The following is a 21322-nucleotide window of genomic DNA, read 5'->3' on the forward strand; positions in this document are numbered from 1 at the left end:
TTCCAATAATATTAATTTAGTCCGTGAAGGGGGGAGAGATGAGGAAGATCCTTCTGCTCAGTCATCAGGAGCTGAATTGGAGCAGCGCGGGAAGTGTTGGAGCGGCCCCAGAGCCTCCAGGCTACACACACAACACATCAGCTCATCTTCATGCTCCTCAGTTTGTCTCTGGGACCCGATTCCACACTGAAATGCCTCCCAAACAGCCACAGCTCACTGGACTACAAGCACCGGCTGCAGCTAAATAAGATTCTAGGTAAAAAAAAAAAAAAAAAAAAAAAAAAAAACTCTTTGCATTTGGATTTCCTTTTTTTTTTTTTTTTGCATGCTCCTCATTTACTTACTTGTGGCTTCATGTTGCAGTTTGAATGACAACTTTAATGCGTGTACTGTGGCTTAGACAGATCATGAGGGAGAGGTTAGATATGTTGTGCATGAACTCAGTTTCATTAGTTTTCTTCAAAGGTTGCAGGATTTGAATTTTGTTTAGACAAATTAGTGTTTGCACAAATTATTCTGCATTATTATTTTTGGGCCTTAAATACTGTAAGGATTTTTATAAAAGTGCATTATGGGTAGTAGGAACAGTATCATTTAAGCAAGTAACGATATTATCATTTCTATGTGAACTGTGAAAGTACATTTACACAGATCCCTCAGCCATGTTTGGGTGTGGTGAGCCGGGTGCATGATAGTAACATGAAAAAAACAGGAAAGATCGTATGAAAACGACAGAATATTTTGTGCTCTGCATGTAGTGTATCTTGATGCGTTTCATTGTTTTTCTCGTGACGTGCTGTCCGACTTGCTTTCACTGCTTTAGGATGGAAATGTTGCAGAAGGGAAACCTGAGCAGAGGAGTGGGGCTCTGCCTTCTGCTGTTGGCTCTGGTGCACGAGGCCACCGGCCAGAGAAGAAAGACGGGACGCAGGAACAACTACAGGCTGCACGACGACGGCGGAAATGGTAATTCTGTATATGAGGTCTCCACATGTTGGTGGTGGAGGTCAGTCGGTGGATCCCAGTGGGTGTAGCAGAGGTAAAACAATCAGGCCAGTGGAGTAGCTGAGTCATCAAACTTCAAGGTCCATGTTGTTCACGAAAACAAACCTGAGAAGTTCTGAAGTGATCCGTGCTGTGTCTGTTTTGTTTTATATTCAGTTCTGCTTTTTTTTTTTTTTTTTTATTCCCGTAATTTATCCCCCGAAATCCAGTACATCCAGGTCATGGTGGGCCCATGGTGATCTTACATTTGAACAATAACAATAACAATGTATAGTTGTGTTTTCAACTTATCTCCATCATTTCCCCATTCTAGCTCGCAATTATAACCAACCAGATACATCATACAGAATGGGAATGATGCTGAAATGATAATAATAATCCCAAACCTAACCTAAATAAATCTGGTTAGTCTCGCTGACTTAAGGGCGGTAGTGTCGTGGAGTTTACCAGTTAAAGTTGCTTTTTTTTTTTTTATTGTGATCCTGATGTGGTTACTGCACATTTCTTTCCCAACGCAGCACTGAAAACAAACTCCACTAATTCTGGTCCAATGGCCATTCAAGTGAAGTGAAGGAGTTCAGTGTGTTTAAAGCCACCCCAATTTGAAAATGTTAGGCTTTGGCTCCGCCCAGTGTTGGTAACAAAAACGACAAAGTAGATAGCAATGCATGCTAAGGTTGCAATTATTTTTCTTATTTTCAGTAGTCGTTAATCGATTGATATTTTTTCAATTAATATCAATATCAATTAAGTAATGAGTTTATTAAATGTCATGGAACAGTGAAAAATTCCTAGTTCACGGATTTTTAATGGGACATGTAGATATATCTATATCTATCTATCTACATATATATATATACAGAGCAGCAATGGGCCAAGGATGAAGCCTTGGGGAACACCACAGGTCAGAGGGGTCACAGAAGAGGCAGCGAAACTACAGTGAAAGTTTTGTTTGATAAATAGGATGTAAACTGGTCTATATGGACAACACTCTTTAAATAGCACTCTTAAAATGATATGACATGCTGTGACTTGTGATGGAGCTGAGATCTTTCTCTAACTTGAGTTTTTCCGACATCACTCTCCGACAGGTCTGACGTGTTCACTGGAGGTGGCCTTCATCCTCGACAGCTCTGAGAGCGCAAAAATATTCCTGTTTGAGAAGCAGAAGGCCTTCGTGTTGAGCTTCACCACCCGCCTCGCCATGCTGCAGGTTTCTGGCTGGACGCTGAGGGTGCGGATGGCCGCGCTTCAGTACAGCAGCTCCGTGTCCGTAGAGCAGAGATTCTCAGCCTGGAAAGACTTGGACTCGTTCCACGGTCAGGTCAGCGCCATGAACTACATTGGCCACGGCACCTACACCACCTACGCCATCACCAACGCCTCCCAGCTGCTGGTGCAGGAGACGCCGGTGGACAGCGTCCGGGTCGCAGTGCTGATGACCGACGGAGTCGATCATCCCCGCAACCCTGACGTGTTAGCGGCCACTGCGGAGGCCAAAGGTCATGGCATAAAGTTCTTCGCCGTAGGGTTGTCGGATATCGCCCAGCAGAGTCTGAATAACGCCAAGCTGCGGGCCATCGCCAGCACGCCGGCTCAGCAGTTTGTCCAAAGTCTTCTGGACTCTCAACTGGAGGAGAAGCTGCTCAAAGAGATGGTAAGGGGATGAGCTCAGGTGACATCAGCCGTCCAATCACAGTGAAGGAGGGGCGGGGCAAACACGGTCAACCACAGACACTAGTCGCTGGTTGGTCCGCCCTTCAGAGTGGCTGTGCAGACGCTAATACGAGCGTCATATTGATACGAGTTACCAAGCTGCAAGTGACAGTCGGCGCAACCGGGAAAGGTCGAACCTGCGCTGACACAAAAAACATCAGCGCCTCGCCTTATTGTGTCGCAGTTAGTGTATTTATATATATTTAAATGAAAGAACGATAGAAATGCAGCACAAATCAAACTTTAGTTTCGCAGATAAAAAACAAAAAAACAAAACATAAATCGAAAAAGCATTTCTCTACTGTTTATCTTGACTGCCCACTGGCTTTTGATGAAATGATCGATAAATGCCACAGTATTTGACCTCCTTCGTGCAGACAGTCTAGCAGATACTTCATTATTCCGTCTAAAGTGATAAAGCCAACTGTAGTGACTCATTTTCTCCATTTTGTTTGGTTAAAGGTGTGAAAATGATAAGCTGTTGTTTCTGGTTGGGATGAAATCGTGCCAATTCTTGGGGGTTCCATGTGGTTTCTGCACACTCTGTCCTCACAACGGGTTCAAAGTCTGAAGTCACAGAGTTGTGTCTGCATTGGGGTGCTTTCCCCGCCTGCTTTGCATTTTCCACACCACACAGAAATGTCAAATATATCTGCAGGAGGTCAGCGTCTGTCTGAGAGACTGGCGGGGCTTGTTCTGCTTTCCAAAGATGTGTGATATTATTCACTCAAATTTGAAATTCGCACAAAAGACGATAGAAGTCGATCTCTAGCAGGAACTAAGGTTGTAACAAACACAGAGCTCGATTACTGGTGGGCTTTGCTCAGTTGGTACCAACACCACAGCTGCCCCAAAAGCCTAATCTGGGTCTATGTAATCCGATTAATTTATACGTTTACGAAAAAGTTTCGTCCTCCATCTTGTGGCCTCCGTCTTGTCAAATTAATAAAAAAAACTTGAGTTATTACAGTTTATATTCTGTTTTAGCATTTTTGTAAACTTGTCGTCAATCAGATTGTTTATATTGTTTGGTGCGTCTTTAAGTAATTATTATCTGAAGGTTATATTGTTCATCACAGAAAGGCTGTAAGGCTGTAATCAACAATTATTTGTAATCATCAGAGCATCTGCTAACTATTTTCTTTTAAAAGAAATACACTATTTCATGTTTAAAAGGTCCATAATTATTCTGTGAAGCCAAAGTGAACACACTTAGATTGTGTTTTAAGTCTCATCAACAATAAAACAAAAACAAAATATTGCATTTGTGATCTTAGAAAATGGGAAACTAGTCAATATTCACAGTGAGAATCTGGTACCGGGTTATTTTTGGTGAAACTTAAATTATTCCTCTAATATAAATTTTGCTGCCAATGTATTTACTGCTTACCAATCGTTTCAGCTCTAGAGTGTTGCTTGGCTTTGATACATTATAGTATAGTGTGAGTTAAAAGAGGTCCAACAACAAAGTTAGAGGTTAATCAGGCCCTGACCAGATATTTATTGATCTCGACTGTCAGTGATCAACACTGTACTGAACCTGTAACTGACATTTTCTGTCTCTATGTTTTGCATCCAGCATGCAGTTGCATTTGAAGGGGTAAGTTTTTACACGCAAATTAAGCATTTTTACCTCACTTATTAACTATCGGAAACAGTTGCACTCAATTTTTATTGTTCTCTTCGTCAGTGTCCACAGGCCCAAGTGTGTTTGTGTGAAAGAGGAGAGCGAGGCCCTCCAGGAAGTCCTGTGAGTTTTCAGAATAAAGAACACACCGTCGTCGTCGTAACGGATGAGTTTCAAACATGAAGCCAAATTTTTCTGCATTTTAGGATAAACATTCGGTAGGAGCTGATCTGTATTTCTTCATCTTTACACTTTTACTATTTCCAGGGTAGAAAAGGAGACCTGGGCTTCAGAGGGCCACTGGGATCAAAAGGATCGAGGGTAAAACACGACACAGAGATTATTATTTATTTTAAATGTTTTAGTTCTCTAATTCTATGCAGCTCATTGTAAATTGAACTCTTTTTAAAAAGGGGGAGCCTGGCTTGAATGGTCGACCAGGAAGTGACGGTCCGGAGGTAAACATTTTTTCCATATTTTTGCACAAGTAACATGGTCGTCATTGGATAAAACACAGATTTTAAAACTTTTACAGGGCCGTCCAGGTTATAAGGGCAACAAGGTGAGTGACTTTAAGCTGCTATCACCTGCTTTATTCTCATTCATTTCATTCAGAAATCACCGCAGGGTCTAAAGGTGTGATTGGTCTTGCAGGGGGAAAGTGGAGATTGTGGCACACCTGGGGAAAAGGGTGACACGGTGCGGCCAATATTTACTTAAGTATTTCAAACAATACCGCCGATTTTATCTTTGTAATAACTTACGTGTAATTTTGCAGGGACCTGAGGGAACTCCAGGACCACAAGGACCAAAAGGAAAAGAGGTAGAGGGGTCAGCTGTCCCAGTTGTCTTTTCGTAATTGAACAGTGGCAGTTATGAATCTCGGTTTGATCATTTTAAAATCCCCCAAATTGAAGTTTCGTACGTCTTTCCTGAGTGAGTGATAATTTTTTACTTTGTCAAACATCTCGACATCTACATGATGACAGAGACCTGAAAGACATTCATAGTTTGGCCTGGTATCGCACCAAAGCTTGTAATACACCCATCAGTCCTCTAGAGGACTTTTGCCTCGCATAGCCGTGAAAAGTACACGCTTGTCTAACAAGGATGATGGCTGTTAAAGAGAAAGCAAAAGTCAAAGTGAATTTCTTTTAAGTGACTTAAGTAAATTGCGTACAAAACATAACATAGTCAACTCCCCAACGTAGGTTAAGTAACTTACACGACGTACATAACATACGAAGATAAAATTACTTACTTTAAACCCAAACTGCGACCTTTTCCAAACCATGACCGTGTGATTTTTGTGTCCAAACCTCAGCACCTTACTTTTCGTGCATCGGCTATTCAAAACGTGACACCGACACGTTATTGTTTAGTGGACTTACGTGTGTATTACACGCTTTCCCGTGATACCAAGGTTGCGTGATTACTAGAGGATGAATTCTAGCGACTTGGGGAACTTTGGACTTTTGTGGTTTTAAGTGAAATGTTGCAACAACTGTTTGATGGATTGTCCTGAAATGTGGTCTGATAACTTTTGGTAAACCCTTGCCTTTTTTTTTTTTTTTTCTACCATCATCACCAGGACGAATTTGTCATTTTTTAGATTTGTCATTGTTAGCATTTCGCTCATATCACCTCTGTGTCTCAGTACAGCCTCACAAAGATGCTAACAAAGCTGTAGACTTTAAAGTGTCTTAGATTAGTACCAAATATCATAACTAAACTTCGATAAACCTTCAAAGACTGTTTTTTTTTTTTTTGTACTACTTTATTTTTTTTATTTTTTTTTATTTTATACACTTTATTAATCCCCGAGGGGAAATTTCTTCCCTACAGCAGGGGGGCTCTCAGGGGGGGCTCTCAGGGGGGAGATGCTGCAGCAGGCTGCCACTAGCGCGGCGCCAGGTAACCTGACCTGAGGTGCATGTTTTTGGATGATGGGAGGAAGCCGGAGAACCCGGAGAGAACCCACGCAAGCACAGGGAGAACATGCAAACTCCGCACAGAAAGGCCCAGGACCGGAGATTGATGAAAGCAAATTACCATTTGGCATTTAAATCCAGACCAGTTTTTCAATTCAGGAGACATTTTATGATTTTGGTTTTGTCATATTTGAATTTCTGTCACTTCCACCTCTCATCCGTCATACCCCTGGATATACAGTGCACTGCCATACATCCATATTGCTACACAGACCACACGATACATCGACATCAGACAGTCCGCTCTCCCTACAATATGAAAAATGAAAGTGGAATCTGTCTTTTATTCGTCTCTGCACTAATGGAATGTGAATATTGGATTATGGGTAATCCTGATACTAATGTGGCTATCCAAAGCTGTGAATCCAGGCTTGCAGGATATTATTCTTTTGCAGGAACAGACTTTGTGTGGTGGGATTAGTGCAGGGACTTGGCCGCCCAGCACCACTCTTCCTCCTCTCTGCTTCTGGCACAGTGTCAGTATAACCGTATTATTTTTCGGGCATGAAAGCCATGAATGTTGATGTTAATCCGTATTTTTCATTCAGTGGTGGTGGGTTGACTTTGACCTGCAGATTGATCATACATCATGGGAGCTTCCTTTATAATCATACGTGATTGGTATGTGCTGCTGGGCTCCAATTTCTTTTTTTTTTCTTTTTTTTTGTGAATAGTCGCAGATGGTTGTGCAACACCAGCAGATCCTAAAATAGATCAAATTTAAGAATATTTGTATGTTGCATAAAAGGGATGTTCATTTGTTTCGCAGGGGGCGATGGGACCACCAGGAGACATCGGTCCCGAGGGCCCGGCGGGAGATAAAGTAGGTTTCTGAAATAGATCAAGATGCATTTAACATGTCTGATAATTTGTACTTTGCTAGTTTCCAGCAACAACAGTTAGTTTAGTCAATTACAAGCACGACAAAAAAATCTCATCACATGTAGTTGATGTCACTCCATGTACTGAATTCTGAAAATTTTGGACTACTCTGATGCCCCCCAGTGGCTGTGTTCAAACAAGACACTGTGGCAGACAGCAATACAAATGCAACCTAAAAGCCCTGAAACTATATCATTATATAAGTTTTGTGTATTTATTTTCAACCCCTTGCATCCCACAATATCGAGCTAGCAAGCTTAAGCAGCTTTGGTCTCACTTGAAGCCGGAGTTTTAGGATTTATTTCGAGGAGAAAGTCATAATATTTACTGAGAAAGACCAAATAAATTTGTCTTGTTCTGAGAACAAAGTCAAAATTTCAATTTTCAAAAGTAGTAATCTTATGAGAATGATATACTATGTTTATGAGAAAAAAAGGAACAACATTATGGGAATAAAGTTATACGTTTTTAAAGTGAAGCGGCCTCTAGTGGGCGTAAAAATAAAGACAATCTGGTGTACCGACCGCACAGGTGTCGCAGTTACGAAAGTTGCATAACTGTAAAGAAGTAATAACTTTAATGCAGAGCACATTTGAAGTTAACCCAACCCAGTGGCGTCACCCGTTGGTTTGTGAACAGCTGTTATGAAGCCTCGAGTTCAGAATTTGACCGGCGCCATTTTGCTAGTCCCGAGTGGTTTGGAGCAGGAAGAGACCATATTTGGGCAAGCTGAGGGGAGAGAGAGCGTTGGATCTGACTTGATCTGATTGGAACTCAGGCCTGTCAATCGAATAGACATGCCCCCCAAAACACAGCTTTTTTAAGTTTATTTTTTTATAATGACGGGATTATTTTCAGATGGACGGCAAGAAACACGAGATAACTCATGTAGGCATTTTATTGACTTAGAATTTTACGAGACAAATTGAATGGGAGTCTATGGAGCTGGAAGCTTTTTGGAGCCGACATCTAGTGGCACCCGATGGTACTGCAGTTTAAGACACTACCGCATCGGCCTTATTTTTCAGACGTGGAAGCTACGAACACTTTTATTTACAGTGTATGTTTTAACTCAAACCATTAACCTTTTCCTAAACAAGTGGTTTTTATGGTTTAACATAACCATTCGGGCTAATTTAGGAAACACTGCGAGTCGTATTTAAGGGTGGGAAGAATATATCTGTGTGGTTGTATGTGTTGGAGGACTTGTTGGTGACACACCATCATTCACATGCACTGTTTCCGATACACTTTCCCTCACAATGTCTGTTTTGTCACGTATCAGTTTAAAAAAAAAAAAGGCAACATAGAAATGACCTTTAAAATATGTGACTGAGGCTAATAAGATGCTGCCCTGCAGTTTTTTAACAAAGATGTCTTTATCCAGATGAAATTTCATAGGATTTATAGCACATTCACAAAAAGTCGACATATTAATCTAGAAGTTTTACAAAGGAAGTAAAGTGCAGTTCTACATTTCTAAAAAGTCATAAAGGGCTGAAACTTAATTATATCAAAGAGAAGCATAGTGTTTTGTTTTTTTGTTTTTTAATCAGATATCACTGAACTTAAAATGCCACAAACAAGATAGCAAAACATGCATACATATTTGTAACCACATATAAGAATCATCTCCATTATAATTTTCTGCTCTTCGGCCCGACTGGGTTGTATTTAGAATCTGAAAATCTCCCGACCACAACCCTTGACGATGATCGACTGGGATGAGATGGCACCTTTACTGAACGGTCACCAAATTTCTGTAATTTCTGTTGACGTGTTGAGCTGCCATCACCTTCAACACAAACCTCTGAACTTGTTTTTCTGGTCACAGGGAGACCGAGGGCCCGACGGTGCATCTGGACCCCCGGGAGACTTTGGTATCGGATTCCCAGGAACCAAGGTGACACATTTATTTCATCATTACCGTAAAGAAAACAACATCCTGTACAGTCATATAATCTTAATTGAATCAAACTCGTGCCTAAACAATATTTTTCACTTTCATTGCTGAGAGGTTTTGTTGAATCAAATTAGCAAATAAATAACAAAACTTTAGTGCTTTTTTCTGCAGCGACCATCTGACGGACTCGTCAAGAGTTGATGAGTATTTTTAAAGCATTTCTGGCAACAATAAAGATGGTTTAATAAGAAAGTTGTGTACTGCTTACAGGGTGAAAAGGGCATTCAGGGCAGACAGGGTCCCACTGGTCGTGTGGGGGTTGGAGAACCAGGACTACCAGTGAGTATAAGGATAACCAGCGTGACTCCATTATTATGTACAAATACGCCCTTACTGCCAACTGAAACACATTCTTCCTAAGCAGCAGATATACAGTATGATATTTATTTTCCTTCACCTCCATGTGGTTTTACAACGCATTACAACGTTGTCAGCGTACCGTTACTGACATCTGTTTCCAGGGTTCTCATGGGAATTCAAAGTTTTGCGACCCCTGCTGCCACTGGGTCAATGTCATCCGGCACAAATTTCACATGGATTTTTTTATCAAAAGTTGCGTTTGTTCCAGGGATCCCAAGGAGCACCTGGAACACAAGGAAACACTGGACCTCCTGGAGAAGGGTTTCCAGGACCGAAGGTGAGGAAGGTCTTTGGGTGGTTAAAAACGTCATTCCTTATAAACAGATTTCAGCACACGAGTGCAGAATATGTGGTGAATGGTAGAAGATTTGGGTACTGGAAGTGTTCTGGTTTTAGTTTGTAGTCTGTCGACCGATCAGGTATGAGTGGGCTTTGTTTTGCCTGCAGGTAAATAATTGACCATGACAATTTGGGTTTTTCATTATGCAAAGCAGAACTGACTGATTTATAAAAATAAGAAGCATACGTGTAAAACCAGAAATTTAACATTTAAAAACATGACATTTGAAAGTTGGACAGGTTCATATTAGAATTACCTTTCTTTGTTTTAGGGTGATCGGGGATATGATGGTCCAAGGGGCAATCGTGGACTTCCTGGTGTTGGGGTCAAAGGTGACAAGGTGACTAAACGTTTGCTCAACCTGAGGAAAATTTCACGTCCATGTCTGATGGTACATGGGTCTTTCATCAAGGTATTTCTTCTCTCAGGGCAATCATGGGCCGCCTGGGATTGGTGGTCCAGTTGGGGCTCCTGGTTTAGGACTTCAAGGAGAAAAGGTAAGAACTGCATTAATGATCCGGACACTGGAAGGAGTGGCACTCTTAACAACACACACACACACACCATTGGACACCTGTATGATGCAAGCAGCAACCAGCAGTGACATCATCCGTTGGTTTGTGAACGGCCGTTACGAAGCCTCGAGTTCGGAATTTGGCCGGCGCCATCCTGCTAGTTCTGAGCGATTTGGAGCAGGAAGTTACTACGTCCCGCCCACCGATAGCCGTAACCTGACTGCACCACAGGCCTGTCAATCAAACAGACACTTCCCCCAAAACACGGCGTCTTAAAGTTTATTCTGTAATTAATAACAGGATTATTTTCAGATGGACCGCCAGAAAACTAATCTGGACGAGTAAATTTAGCGAATGACATACAGGGAATTTGTGGAAAAATTTTCATTGACTGATAATTACATGAGAGAAGTTGAATGAGAGTCTATGGAAACCGGTGCTTTTTAAAGCCAACCTCTAGTCGCACTCGGTGGTATTGCAGTTTAAGGCACTTTTAACTTAATCTTCTTTCTCTTAGGGGGATCAGGGCCCAGTTGGACCTGCAGGACCCAGAGGAGCCCCGGGTGTTGGAATAACGGGACCTAAGGTGAGATAGTAAAGAGAAGTCCATCGACCCTTAAAACCCCTATATGTACAGGTGCAGCACATCTCATATGAAACTGCAGAATTTGAGCTTTCCAACGACGTCAGTATCTTGTCTGTGTGACGAAGAGTTGCAGTAAAACTCTACTTTAAATTTGCATCAAATTCAATCATTGTTACACTCCGCGTACAGCTCTGCGTCAATCTCCACACCTGCTACTCTTGATTGAATTACTCTTAGTCCTGACCGTTTCACAACGTACCGCATATCAAAATAAACAGCAGAACTTACCCTTTCTGAGGATACCTGAAGATTCTCTGTACGACAAGGCGATTTTGACTACTTCTGGTTTGAAATCACAGCTGACCACTACAGCCCACTTTGTGTGAAAAAGTTGATTTTCATTTCAAATTGCCTCCTTTGATTGTCCTCGTTAGACACAAGTTCCCTAATGTCCCTAATAATATCACTACCACAACAAACATTTATCAATCCACAACAGAAAATAGTGACAAGTACAATTGACACCAGTTAGAGTAATGTTTGCTAAAAAAAAAGGCTTTACCACATAATATAGTTGTGACTTGCTTTTAAAGATTTATACCGTCAGTGGAAGCAAATGGATTTTGGACATTCAGGGTTGAAAACAACAATTGTTAGTTTTTTAAAAAAAAAGTTTTGTTAAAAAATGAAAAAAAAAAAAAAAAAAAACAAGGCAAATCGTGCCATTTAAATTTATTTTCTACTTTTTATTTGTCAATGTCTGCATCAGCCCGACTGACTGTGTGTATGTTACCTTCAGGGGAATCAGGGCCTCCCAGGTGAGATTGGCCTGCCAGGTGACAAAGGTGTGGGAGAACCGGGACCCAAAGTAAGTAGAGCTGTACTACTCGCCCACACTCACCCTGCAGTGTTTAACTTTAAAGGAACAGGTTGGATGTAACTCGGAGTAACTACTCATCAAGGTCATAGCTTCTCTGGACTCTGTGCATGTCACCATTTGCGCTCGACAGGTGCAGTCTGGGAACTTTTTGATTCACTCTTGTATACAAAAATATTAAATGGTTCCTACTTCTTGGAGAAAGTCCATCCATTGGAAATGCACCTCTCAGGTGACTTTTGGATACACGGCTAATTATGGCCCTCGGACCGCGTTTTATAATTCAAGCAATTATTATTATAGTTCTGGCAAATAAAATGCCTTTTTGGCAGCTTTAATATGCTCAAAAGCTGATGAAACTTTGCAGAAAAATCAGCCCTCGTGGAAATTTAAGTATTCACCTCCATGGCCGCGTCCACCCCCGTCATGCTGACTCCCCGATGGGCGAAGGTGCGAGGGACCGCATATCACTGTCACAGTTTTAATTACAATATTACTTTCATGCTTTTGTTCAATGTTGTTTTTAATTCTAAATCAGCACCCGTCCGATGCTCTTGCGTGTCATTTACCTCTCTCAGGGTGACCCTGGAGCCGAGGGGTTGGCAGGTTTTCCCGGTCTGCCAGGAGAGGATGGAGCCCCGGGACAAAAGGTAACTCCACCGAGTCCAGTTTCATTTTGTTAAAATTGATTTGAAATACTTCTTACCAGTCCATCTGTCCTCTCTCTCCTTCATTGACTTCTTCTCAAATGACGGCAGGGTGACCTCGGGTTACCGGGGCACAGGGGACCTGATGGGACTCCTGGTAAAGGTGTCCCTGGAGAGAAGGTAACCGTTGATGGAGTATATATATATATATATGAAAAAGAAAATGATTAATACACTGTATTATGTGAGTTTTAAGATCCCATCATCCCTATATGATTTCCTGAGAAGTGATTACCTTAAAGCCTAACTCACATTTGATTCTGGAGATTGTTCAGAGAGCAGTTTTGTGATGTTGTGGCAGGGAAACAGAGGGGACAGGGGGAGCCGAGGCCAGCCAGGTGCAGTAGGTCCTGTTGGGCCAATGGGAACAAAGGTATGTATATGCATGGCAGAGACATTTCACATTTTTACACAATTGTGCGAATTTCAAATGACGTTCTGCTCTTTAACAATTAAGTGGTTCAGAAAATGTTAAGTCCCGTAGAAATTATAGGTTTTCAAAGGAAATGGGAGATGACACTCAGAATGGTTTTCTTCATTTTACCCCAAAATAAATCTATGATTCATTAAGAAACTAGAAACAAGCCCTTCAAACCATGTGCCTTACTTTGCTCCCAGATGATCCGCTGTTGAACTGGCAAAAATGTAATTGGACTTGCGATATTCGTGTCGGAGCATACGCTTATATTGTTCAAATAGAACCTCAATTGACTAAAGTCCCCCATTGTTGTCTGATCAGTGTTTTCTTTTCTTTCAGGGGGAACCAGGGAATTTGGGTTCACCAGGACCAACTGGACCTCCAGGGAGGGGCATGCATGGTGCCAAGGTAAGCCCATGTCTTGCCAACTAAAGTCATTGTAACTTTTACCACCAGCAATATATCCACTGCTGGTGTTTGTCAGGGAGAACTGGGTCTGCCAGGTCCAGCCGGAGCTGTGGGAGAGCCAGGGAAAGGTTTAACCGGACCGAAGGTGAGTCCAGTTCAAGTTTACTCTTCAACGATCCCTCTTTAAAGTAAGTAAGTAAGTAATTAAGTAAGTTTTGGTTTTGTAGGGTGACAGAGGGCCAGCAGGGCCTGCTGGACCATCTGGACTCAAAGGGGAAGGTTTCTCCGGCCCTCCAGTGAGTATTAAATGTATATCATGGCTTTCTTTGTCATTTCACAACTCCTATCACACTCAGCTCTGTGTGTCATGTTTAAAAACTGTGTCTTAGGGACTTCCGGGGCCTCCTGGTCTCCTAGGAGAGACTGGACCAGATGGCATTGGTTTACCTGGACCAAAGGTAACGGTTTCTCAGGGACAAAACAAGAAGAATGTCATCAATGAAACAGCAATATTATTTATATCTGTTGAAGAAGTTTCTGTAATTTTTCTGCTGATTTTATTAACAATAATTATTATTCTAAAATTTTATTTTTTTTTACAAATATTTCTCCAAAACCTGCCCTTCCTTGTGAGAATAAAATAAAACCCCAAATATATCATATGACAATAATGGATAATGAGGATTTGATTGAACTCCACAGATTGATTTACACTTTGTTTTGCTGTTTTATTCCTTATCTTTATTGTGCTTTTTTAAATATTTATTAAGAAAATAACAAGTATCTAAAAATGTTTTAACAATTTAAAAACAGTTTTATATTTTCAGGGCGACAGAGGCTTGGCTGGCCCCCCTGGACCTGCCGGTCCACCAGGAATTGGTTTAATTGGTACCAAGGTAATCAGTTCTGTTGTAAACAATCATTGTTTTGTGCTACTTTTAATATAGTGCCGGTGAAAGGGTTTGAAATTTCCGTTGATATCTTGTAGGGTTCGGTCGGCCAAATGGGACCACCTGGTATACACGGGTTACCTGGAGAGGGCATACAAGGACAAAAGGTACCGCTATCACCTGACATCTGAGTTTATTATGCTGTTTACGAATAACTATTGTGCCCTCAAGTTGCTCACTAATCAATGATAATCGATGATATTCCTTCATATTATCATCTGGTTTCTTTATTATCACTTTTCGCCTTTCAGAAAAGCTCAAACATGTTTGTGGAAGTTTTTTTTTTCCTATTCTCTGCTGCTGTACTCGATAATAAAATCAGAGCACATTGTTTGCACAGTGGTTATACAAAAAAACAACAGGCACGGAGATGTTGTTCTATTTGCTCCATCTTGTTTTATAACCTAACAATAAATGTGCTGAATTCTTCCAGGGGGAGCCGGGATTTCAGGGGATCCCCGGCCCCAGAGGTCCTCCGGGACAAGGTCTGCAAGGGGACAAGGTGATGTTGTCTATGCAACTGAGTAATAATTGCTAAACGATCAAAATGATGAAGCTAAAAATTCAAGGCTTAAACTGGAATTACCGCCTCGTGGTCGTAGGCTTCAGCCAACCAGTCAAGTGGCCGTTAACTTTCATTGTTTTCCAGACTTTCTGAGATATCGCGTTCTCACAAAAATGGGAGCAGCGTGACGTCACAGTGACCTTTGATCAGTAAAATCTTTTCAGTTCATCCTTGAGTCCAAGTGAACGTTTGTGCCAAATTTAAAGAGAATCCCTCAAGAGCTGTTGTGTGTACAGATGAACGAACCCAAAAAACGTAAGGCCTCTATGGCGATGACTGTATAACTACTGAGAAACGTGACATCAGTAAACTGGTTTGTGTTTAAGGGATACAAAAGATCTGATATCTTCACATCACATCCTCACTAAAGTGGTTTGTTTTTCAATTGCAGCTGCAGTCTGTGCATGTCTGCAGGGGCTCTTTTAATGGTAGCAGGATGCTCCTTGCTTTCGCAGCCCCACACAGGCTTAAGAAATGATCGTTTCTTTCCTCCTGCAGGGGGACCGAGGCTTCAGAGGAGAGAAAGGCAGAAAGGGAGACAGTGGGGAACTCGGGGAGCCTGGAGCCGTCGGAGCTTTGGTACCAGATTTTGCTGTCAAACAAATTACTTTTTGTTCACTTTTTGCTGCAGAATGTCTTGTTGATTAATAACAACCCAACACAATCTCAAGTAAATCTGACAGCATGTCTACAGCGCTGAAATAACGACTTGTTTCAAATGACAGGGCAGAGATGGACAGAAGGGAGAACCTGGACTTACCGTAAGTATCAACATTCAATAAAATAATGCTAAATCAACTTAATCACAAACATTTTCTGCCAAGAAAAAATCCCCCAAAAAGTTTTGTACAAATAATGGATAATGTTATTGATAAGAAAAATATTAGCAGATTAAAATAAAATAAAAACCTCTGAAATGTTGCTCTGTCTTTCCCAGAGAGATGAAATCATCAAAATAGTGAGAACCATATGCAGTAAGTAATCCGTCAGAGGAGGGTCAGTAATTCTGAAGTTTTCCATTAAAGTTATGTTGGAGTCTTTGTTTTCCTTGAATAAAGTTCCCCACTGGTGTTTCTAAAGTTCGGCTGACCCCCACCCTGGTTGTGTCTCTGCTCTGTCTCACCAGGTTGTGGGGTGGCATGCCGCCAAACACCGCTGGACCTCGTCTTTGTGATCGACAGCTCGGAGAGCGTCGGCCCCGAAAACTTCAACGTGATCAAAGACTTTGTGAATGCCCTGATCGACCGTGCCTCGGTCAGCCGGGAAACCACGCGGGTCGGCGTGGTCCTCTACAGCCACAACAACGCGGTGGTGGTGAGCCTGGGACAGGAAGCCACCCGGGACGAGATCAAATCCGCGGTCCGCTCCATGATCTACCTGGGCGAGGGTACGTTTACGGGCAGTGCAATCCAGCAGGCCAACCAGGTTTTCAAGGCGGCGCGGGCAGGCGTGAGGAAGGTGGCCATCATCATCACGGATGGGCAGGCCGACAAGAGGGACTCGGTCAGTCTGGAGAGCGCGGTCGCCGAAGCTCATGGAAGCAACGTCGAGATGTTCGTGATCGGGGTGGTGAACGAAAGCGATCCACTGTACAAAGAGTTCAAGAAGGAGCTTCACCTCACGGCCTCCGATCCCGACAGCGACCACGTATTCCTCATCGACGACTTCAAAACACTTCCAGGTGACTGTTTCATCACCTGGTGGTATTCAGGCAGCTTGTTTAGGGTTTCTTATTGTGGCTTTCTTGTGTGCAAAGTATTGGAGTTCTGTAGATTTTCTGAAGTAATGGAAACCCAGTTCGTTGTACAGGGTTGGAAGGTAACCAAGTACATTTACCCAAGAACCATTTTAAGGAATTTAACTCTTACCCTGCGTTCCAGTATCCACACTACCATACTATTTAGTATGCCAAAAACATATTTAGTACGTCCCAATACATGCTACGTTAAACGTAGTTTGACAAAAGTACCAGGTTGTCCGACTACATCCGGTCGTATTTTGCAGTCTGCAGGCCAGCACGCTACTCGAGCTGTTCTGACCCACAATCCTTTGCGCAGCAGAAGATACGTCACATCTACTGAAGCGCCGAGACAGTTGGTGGCGCTGATGTGCCTCCCGCAAAAGGAAGAAGGAGAAGAAGAGGCAATAATAGGAAGCCTACTCGTTCCATATCGCATCCTTTTTTCTTTTACTACAAACGTTGCGCTACGGATCGCGAAAGATACGACCAAGAGGATTGAAGTTCAAGACGCATTTTTATGATGACGTAGTATGCCCCGATTGTCAATATACCACATGCAACAGTACATATTTTTTAAGATGTAGCTTCTGGTTCCGAAAAATGAGGCCAATGCGGAGGTGCGTTAAACTGCAATACCAGCTAGAGGTTCCCATAGACTGCCATTCAACTTCTCTCATAAAATTCTCAGTCAAATAAAGTTTCTCCACAAGTTTTCTGTATGTCATTGGTTAAAGTTATTCTTCCAGATTAGTGTTCTGGCCGTCCATCCTAAAATAATCCTGTTATTAATTATAAAATAAGATTCAAAAAGCTGGGATTTAGTGGGCGTGTCTGTTTGATTCAGTCGGCCAGGTCTGAGCATCTTCACAGACGGTATAAAACTGTATATCGACTGTTGTGGTTTTCCGGTTTTGCAGCTCTGGAGAGAAAACTGCTGAGTCATATCTGTGAAGACGGAGAGAGGCGTTTGTTCAGCACCGTCCCGAGCTCCGGACTTTCTCCGGGAATCCCGGAGGTCTCCAGCAACGTTCGAGAACCGCCGTACAGGACGGACACGGACACGCCCACCTTCACGGGAGATTTCAGGAGAGTTCAGATGGTGGTGAGAGGACCAAAAACATTTTTACAATTTTGACCTTCTGTCAATAACCAAGTCACTCTAATGAACTCAGCAATCCTCTAACCTTTTCCTTCTTGAGCCACCACTGGATCAATTTCCCATTTATCAATTTGAAACATCTTAACATTTACTAGATCCATTGGCACAACATTTGGAGGATGATGGATTAGAAAAACGTTGTTGATCACCCTTCTCTGAAGATGACATTTTTAGATTTGAGTGAAACGCTCCAACACCTATTGGATCAATTAAACGCTTACCACACTGTAAACATACTCTGTTAAAAGTAAAATTCCTGGGATCGACATGCTATTGAAGTTAAAGTATGTACTGTAAGTATATTGAGGACTATTTTAAGTATTACAAAGTAAAGTACACAAATAGCCCCTGTGGTCATTGTACTCATATATGGTATCTTTAATTATTGATATAGTAAAATGAAATCAGGATTGTCATGAATTGAGATAGTTATTAACCATTTTGCACAGGCTACAGCTAATGCTAATTTTCTTTACGGATTCATTTATCATTAATCATTTTCTAGGTTTATCAATGAATTGTTTGGTTGGTAAATTCTGTAAACAGTGAGAAATGCCTTTCCAACTTCCCCAGAATGTTTTTGTTGTCCAACAAGTGGTTCAAACTAAAATTGAGGCAATAAGTCCGATTGATCTGATTATTGATCAACAGAAAAATCATAATTTTGCAACTAATTTGTTAATTGATTATTAGCTTCAGTTGTTACAACTAAACAATTAAGTGATGTTTTTAAAGTGTGGACAGATGTCACATGTTGTTGCTGCTTTCCACCACATCCCAGAGACATCGCCCAGCGAATAGAGCTCGCTCTGGTGTCACCTTGATGAAGTGAACTAGATACAAGCCTTTGCTCCTCTGTTACAGCCAGGCCCTCCGGCATCGCCCCCCAACGGGGAAAATGTCACTCCACAGAGGCCCAAGACGGACGACAGAACTGCCTCAGAAATTCAGAGGTTCCCGTTCTTTGACAGGGAGCCCTTCAGACCGGTAACAGAGTTCCTCCCACAGTTTGAGATGAACAACCCCACTCGCCGCACGGTGATGACTGGAGCCATGGGGCCAGCTGGTCCCACTCTGAAGGCCCCGCCTGAGGAGAAGACTCCACCACCGACTCCACCGACTCCTTCGCTGCTGCCCTCTGGCACCGACAACTCAGGTAACTGCTAAATCTGCAGAAAATTATAAAATTATAAAATTTCAGAAAAATGAAAAAATTGGTGGGTTAAATTGTAGACTGTATCTAAAAGTGGACGTAGCTTCCGGCTCTGAAATATCAGGTCGATGTGGAAGTGCCTTAAGCTGCGATACCACCGGGTGCCACTAGAGGTCGGCTCCAAAAAGCCTCCAGCAGTCAATAAAATTTCTCCACAAGTTATCTCGGTGTTGTTAGCTAAAGTCGCTCCTTCTTATTAGTTTTCTGCCAGTTCATTTGAAATGAATCACGTCATTAATTATTAAATAAGCCTCAAAAAGCCATGTTTTTGTGGGGTGTGTCTGTTTGATTGACAGGCCTGTGGTGTAGTCAGGTTACGGCTATTGGGCGGGATGTAGTATCGCCGGGTTTCCAATCAGATCCCCCAGCTCGCCCAAATATGGTCACTTCCTGCTCTAAACTGCTCCGAACTAGCAAAATGGTGCCGGACAAAATCTGAACTTGAGGCTTCATAATGTCCGTTCACAAACCAATTGGTGACGTCGCTGCTGGTTGCCGCTTGGTGTAAACATTAAGACACATGCGCTGAAGTAAAAATGCTGAGTCCAACATTTATACATTTTCATCTGAATTATTATGGTTTAAACAACAACAAATTGTTTAATGTTTTACTAAGATTCGAATGAGAATATGATTGACACTTGCTAATTAACGCCTCATATTTTGGGTTTGAGTTAAGGTTAACCCTAACCCTAGCATGCATGGCCCTCAGAGGATGAATGACATAATTGATCCTCTGACTTCTTTCCTCTCGCTCCACCATGACATTCACATTTTGTGTTTTTAGAGAAGCGCCTTATCAACTATTGGATGGATTGCATAAAATGCCATAAACACATTCACGTTCCCTCAAGATGAATTCTAATAACTACAATGGCAGCTGCTGGCCAAGCGGTACGTTCTTAGTGGTGTTATCTTTGACACCAGTCGTGTTTTGCTGTTTTCCTGCAGAGCGCTGCAGCCAGATTCTGGATCCAGGACCGTGTCGGGACTACGTGGTGAAGTGGTACTACGACGCCACGGCTAATTCTTGCGCTCAGTTCTGGTTCGGAGGCTGTCGAGGAAACAGCAACCAGTTCGAGACTGAGAAGAGCTGCAGAGAAACCTGCGCCAAACTCTAAACATGTCACAAAACATGTTGTTCTTAGTTCACATGTGACTGTAGCCACAAAGTTCACTTCACATTCAGCGCCTTCCTATTTGTCTCGTAGCTACTTTGACACAGATAGAACAAAAGAGCGGCAAATGTTAGAGAAGCATCGTTAAACCAAATGACACTGCGATCGGGTTTTAGGTTTTAAATTCTTGTAGATTAGGTCTTTTTTCTGTTGGGGATTTTTGTATTGTGTGAACTAAGTCAAGCTAATGGAGATACAATAATTCTATAATGTTACTTACACACTGTTGAGCAGTTCTATTAAAAATAAAACAAAGTTTATAACCGCAAACTTTTCTATTCAGAAAAACACTTTTGTATAATGCATTGATGTATTTTTTGCCTCTGATTTTTATGTTTTTTAATACTGTGTAATGTCATTATGGAAAAACAAAGCAAATAAACATACTTTTTAATTACATGCACTGGAGGTAAATGCCTTCATTCAATACAAAAGCGTAGTGGGACTGTGGGCGAATGCACCTGCTAAATAACATAAGGTAAGTTTTTGACACGAAGAAAAATTGTTCTGGCTGTATTTGGTAATTGTATGTAAAAATATATAACAGTTTTTCTTCTGTAAATATAATTTAAGAGCTTCATGAAAGGTTAAGAGTTATGTTTCAAAATTATCTCAGAAATAACTGACCTCTGACGACAACATTATGTGGTGGGGCAGCAGCTAATGTTTCATGTCACGTGCCACGCAATAGAGGTTGAGGTCATTTCATGTATTTCTGAGAGATCAGGCCGGCATTTCTCTGTGCTTTCCAAATCTGGTACAATCACTGTTGGTGTGACAATGTTGTGGTTAAAATCTGATTTGATTCAGGCACAAAAAACACAGTTTAGGTTCAAATAATTACTTGAAGCGGGATGTGGTTTAAATGTGATTAATGCCTTTGATGTTGACTGGAGCCAAACATTTCATAATAATATAATTATATTTATCTCACTCAATAGTGAATTGCTCAGTATTGATTCATTATTACAAGAAGTGATGTTGATAAGAAGATCGAACACAACATCGAGTGTATTTTGACAAGAACCCCCCCAAAAAAGCTGTCAAAACAAAATGAACAAAATCCAAGGATTAAACTCGTAGACAACAGAGCTCTCTTGTGGCCAACTCATATAACTACA

The 21322-nt window shown here is 41.7% G+C and overlaps 1 protein-coding gene across 1 annotated transcript; it reads left to right on the forward strand.

Moving 5' to 3' along the window:
• Positions 1 to 132: 132 nt before the first annotated feature.
• col28a1b (collagen, type XXVIII, alpha 1b) lies at positions 133 to 20523 on the forward strand. Its single transcript, XM_069688016.1, has 35 exons — positions 133 to 256; positions 824 to 966; positions 2097 to 2662; positions 4301 to 4321; positions 4412 to 4471; positions 4616 to 4669; positions 4762 to 4806; positions 4884 to 4910; positions 5003 to 5047; positions 5127 to 5171; positions 7109 to 7162; positions 9056 to 9124; positions 9395 to 9463; positions 9753 to 9821; positions 10156 to 10224; positions 10313 to 10381; positions 10917 to 10985; positions 11785 to 11853; positions 12441 to 12512; positions 12621 to 12689; positions 12871 to 12942; positions 13327 to 13395; positions 13472 to 13540; positions 13623 to 13691; positions 13785 to 13853; positions 14223 to 14291; positions 14384 to 14452; positions 14779 to 14847; positions 15409 to 15489; positions 15636 to 15671; positions 15848 to 15884; positions 16037 to 16591; positions 17569 to 17753; positions 18675 to 18966; positions 19975 to 20523. Exons 2-35 carry the CDS (start codon positions 825 to 827, stop codon positions 20142 to 20144), a joined length of 3594 nt encoding a protein of 1197 aa, XP_069544117.1. The 5' UTR covers positions 133 to 256; position 824; the 3' UTR covers positions 20145 to 20523.
• Positions 20524 to 21322: the final 799 nt, after the last annotated feature.

Source organism: Brachyistius frenatus, unplaced genomic scaffold, assembly GCF_029030835.1.
Source record: "Brachyistius frenatus isolate BFR_SWC_R1_liver_20210118 unplaced genomic scaffold, ASM2903083v1 Contig_515, whole genome shotgun sequence".
NCBI classification, from domain to species: domain Eukaryota; kingdom Metazoa; phylum Chordata; class Actinopteri; family Embiotocidae; genus Brachyistius; species Brachyistius frenatus.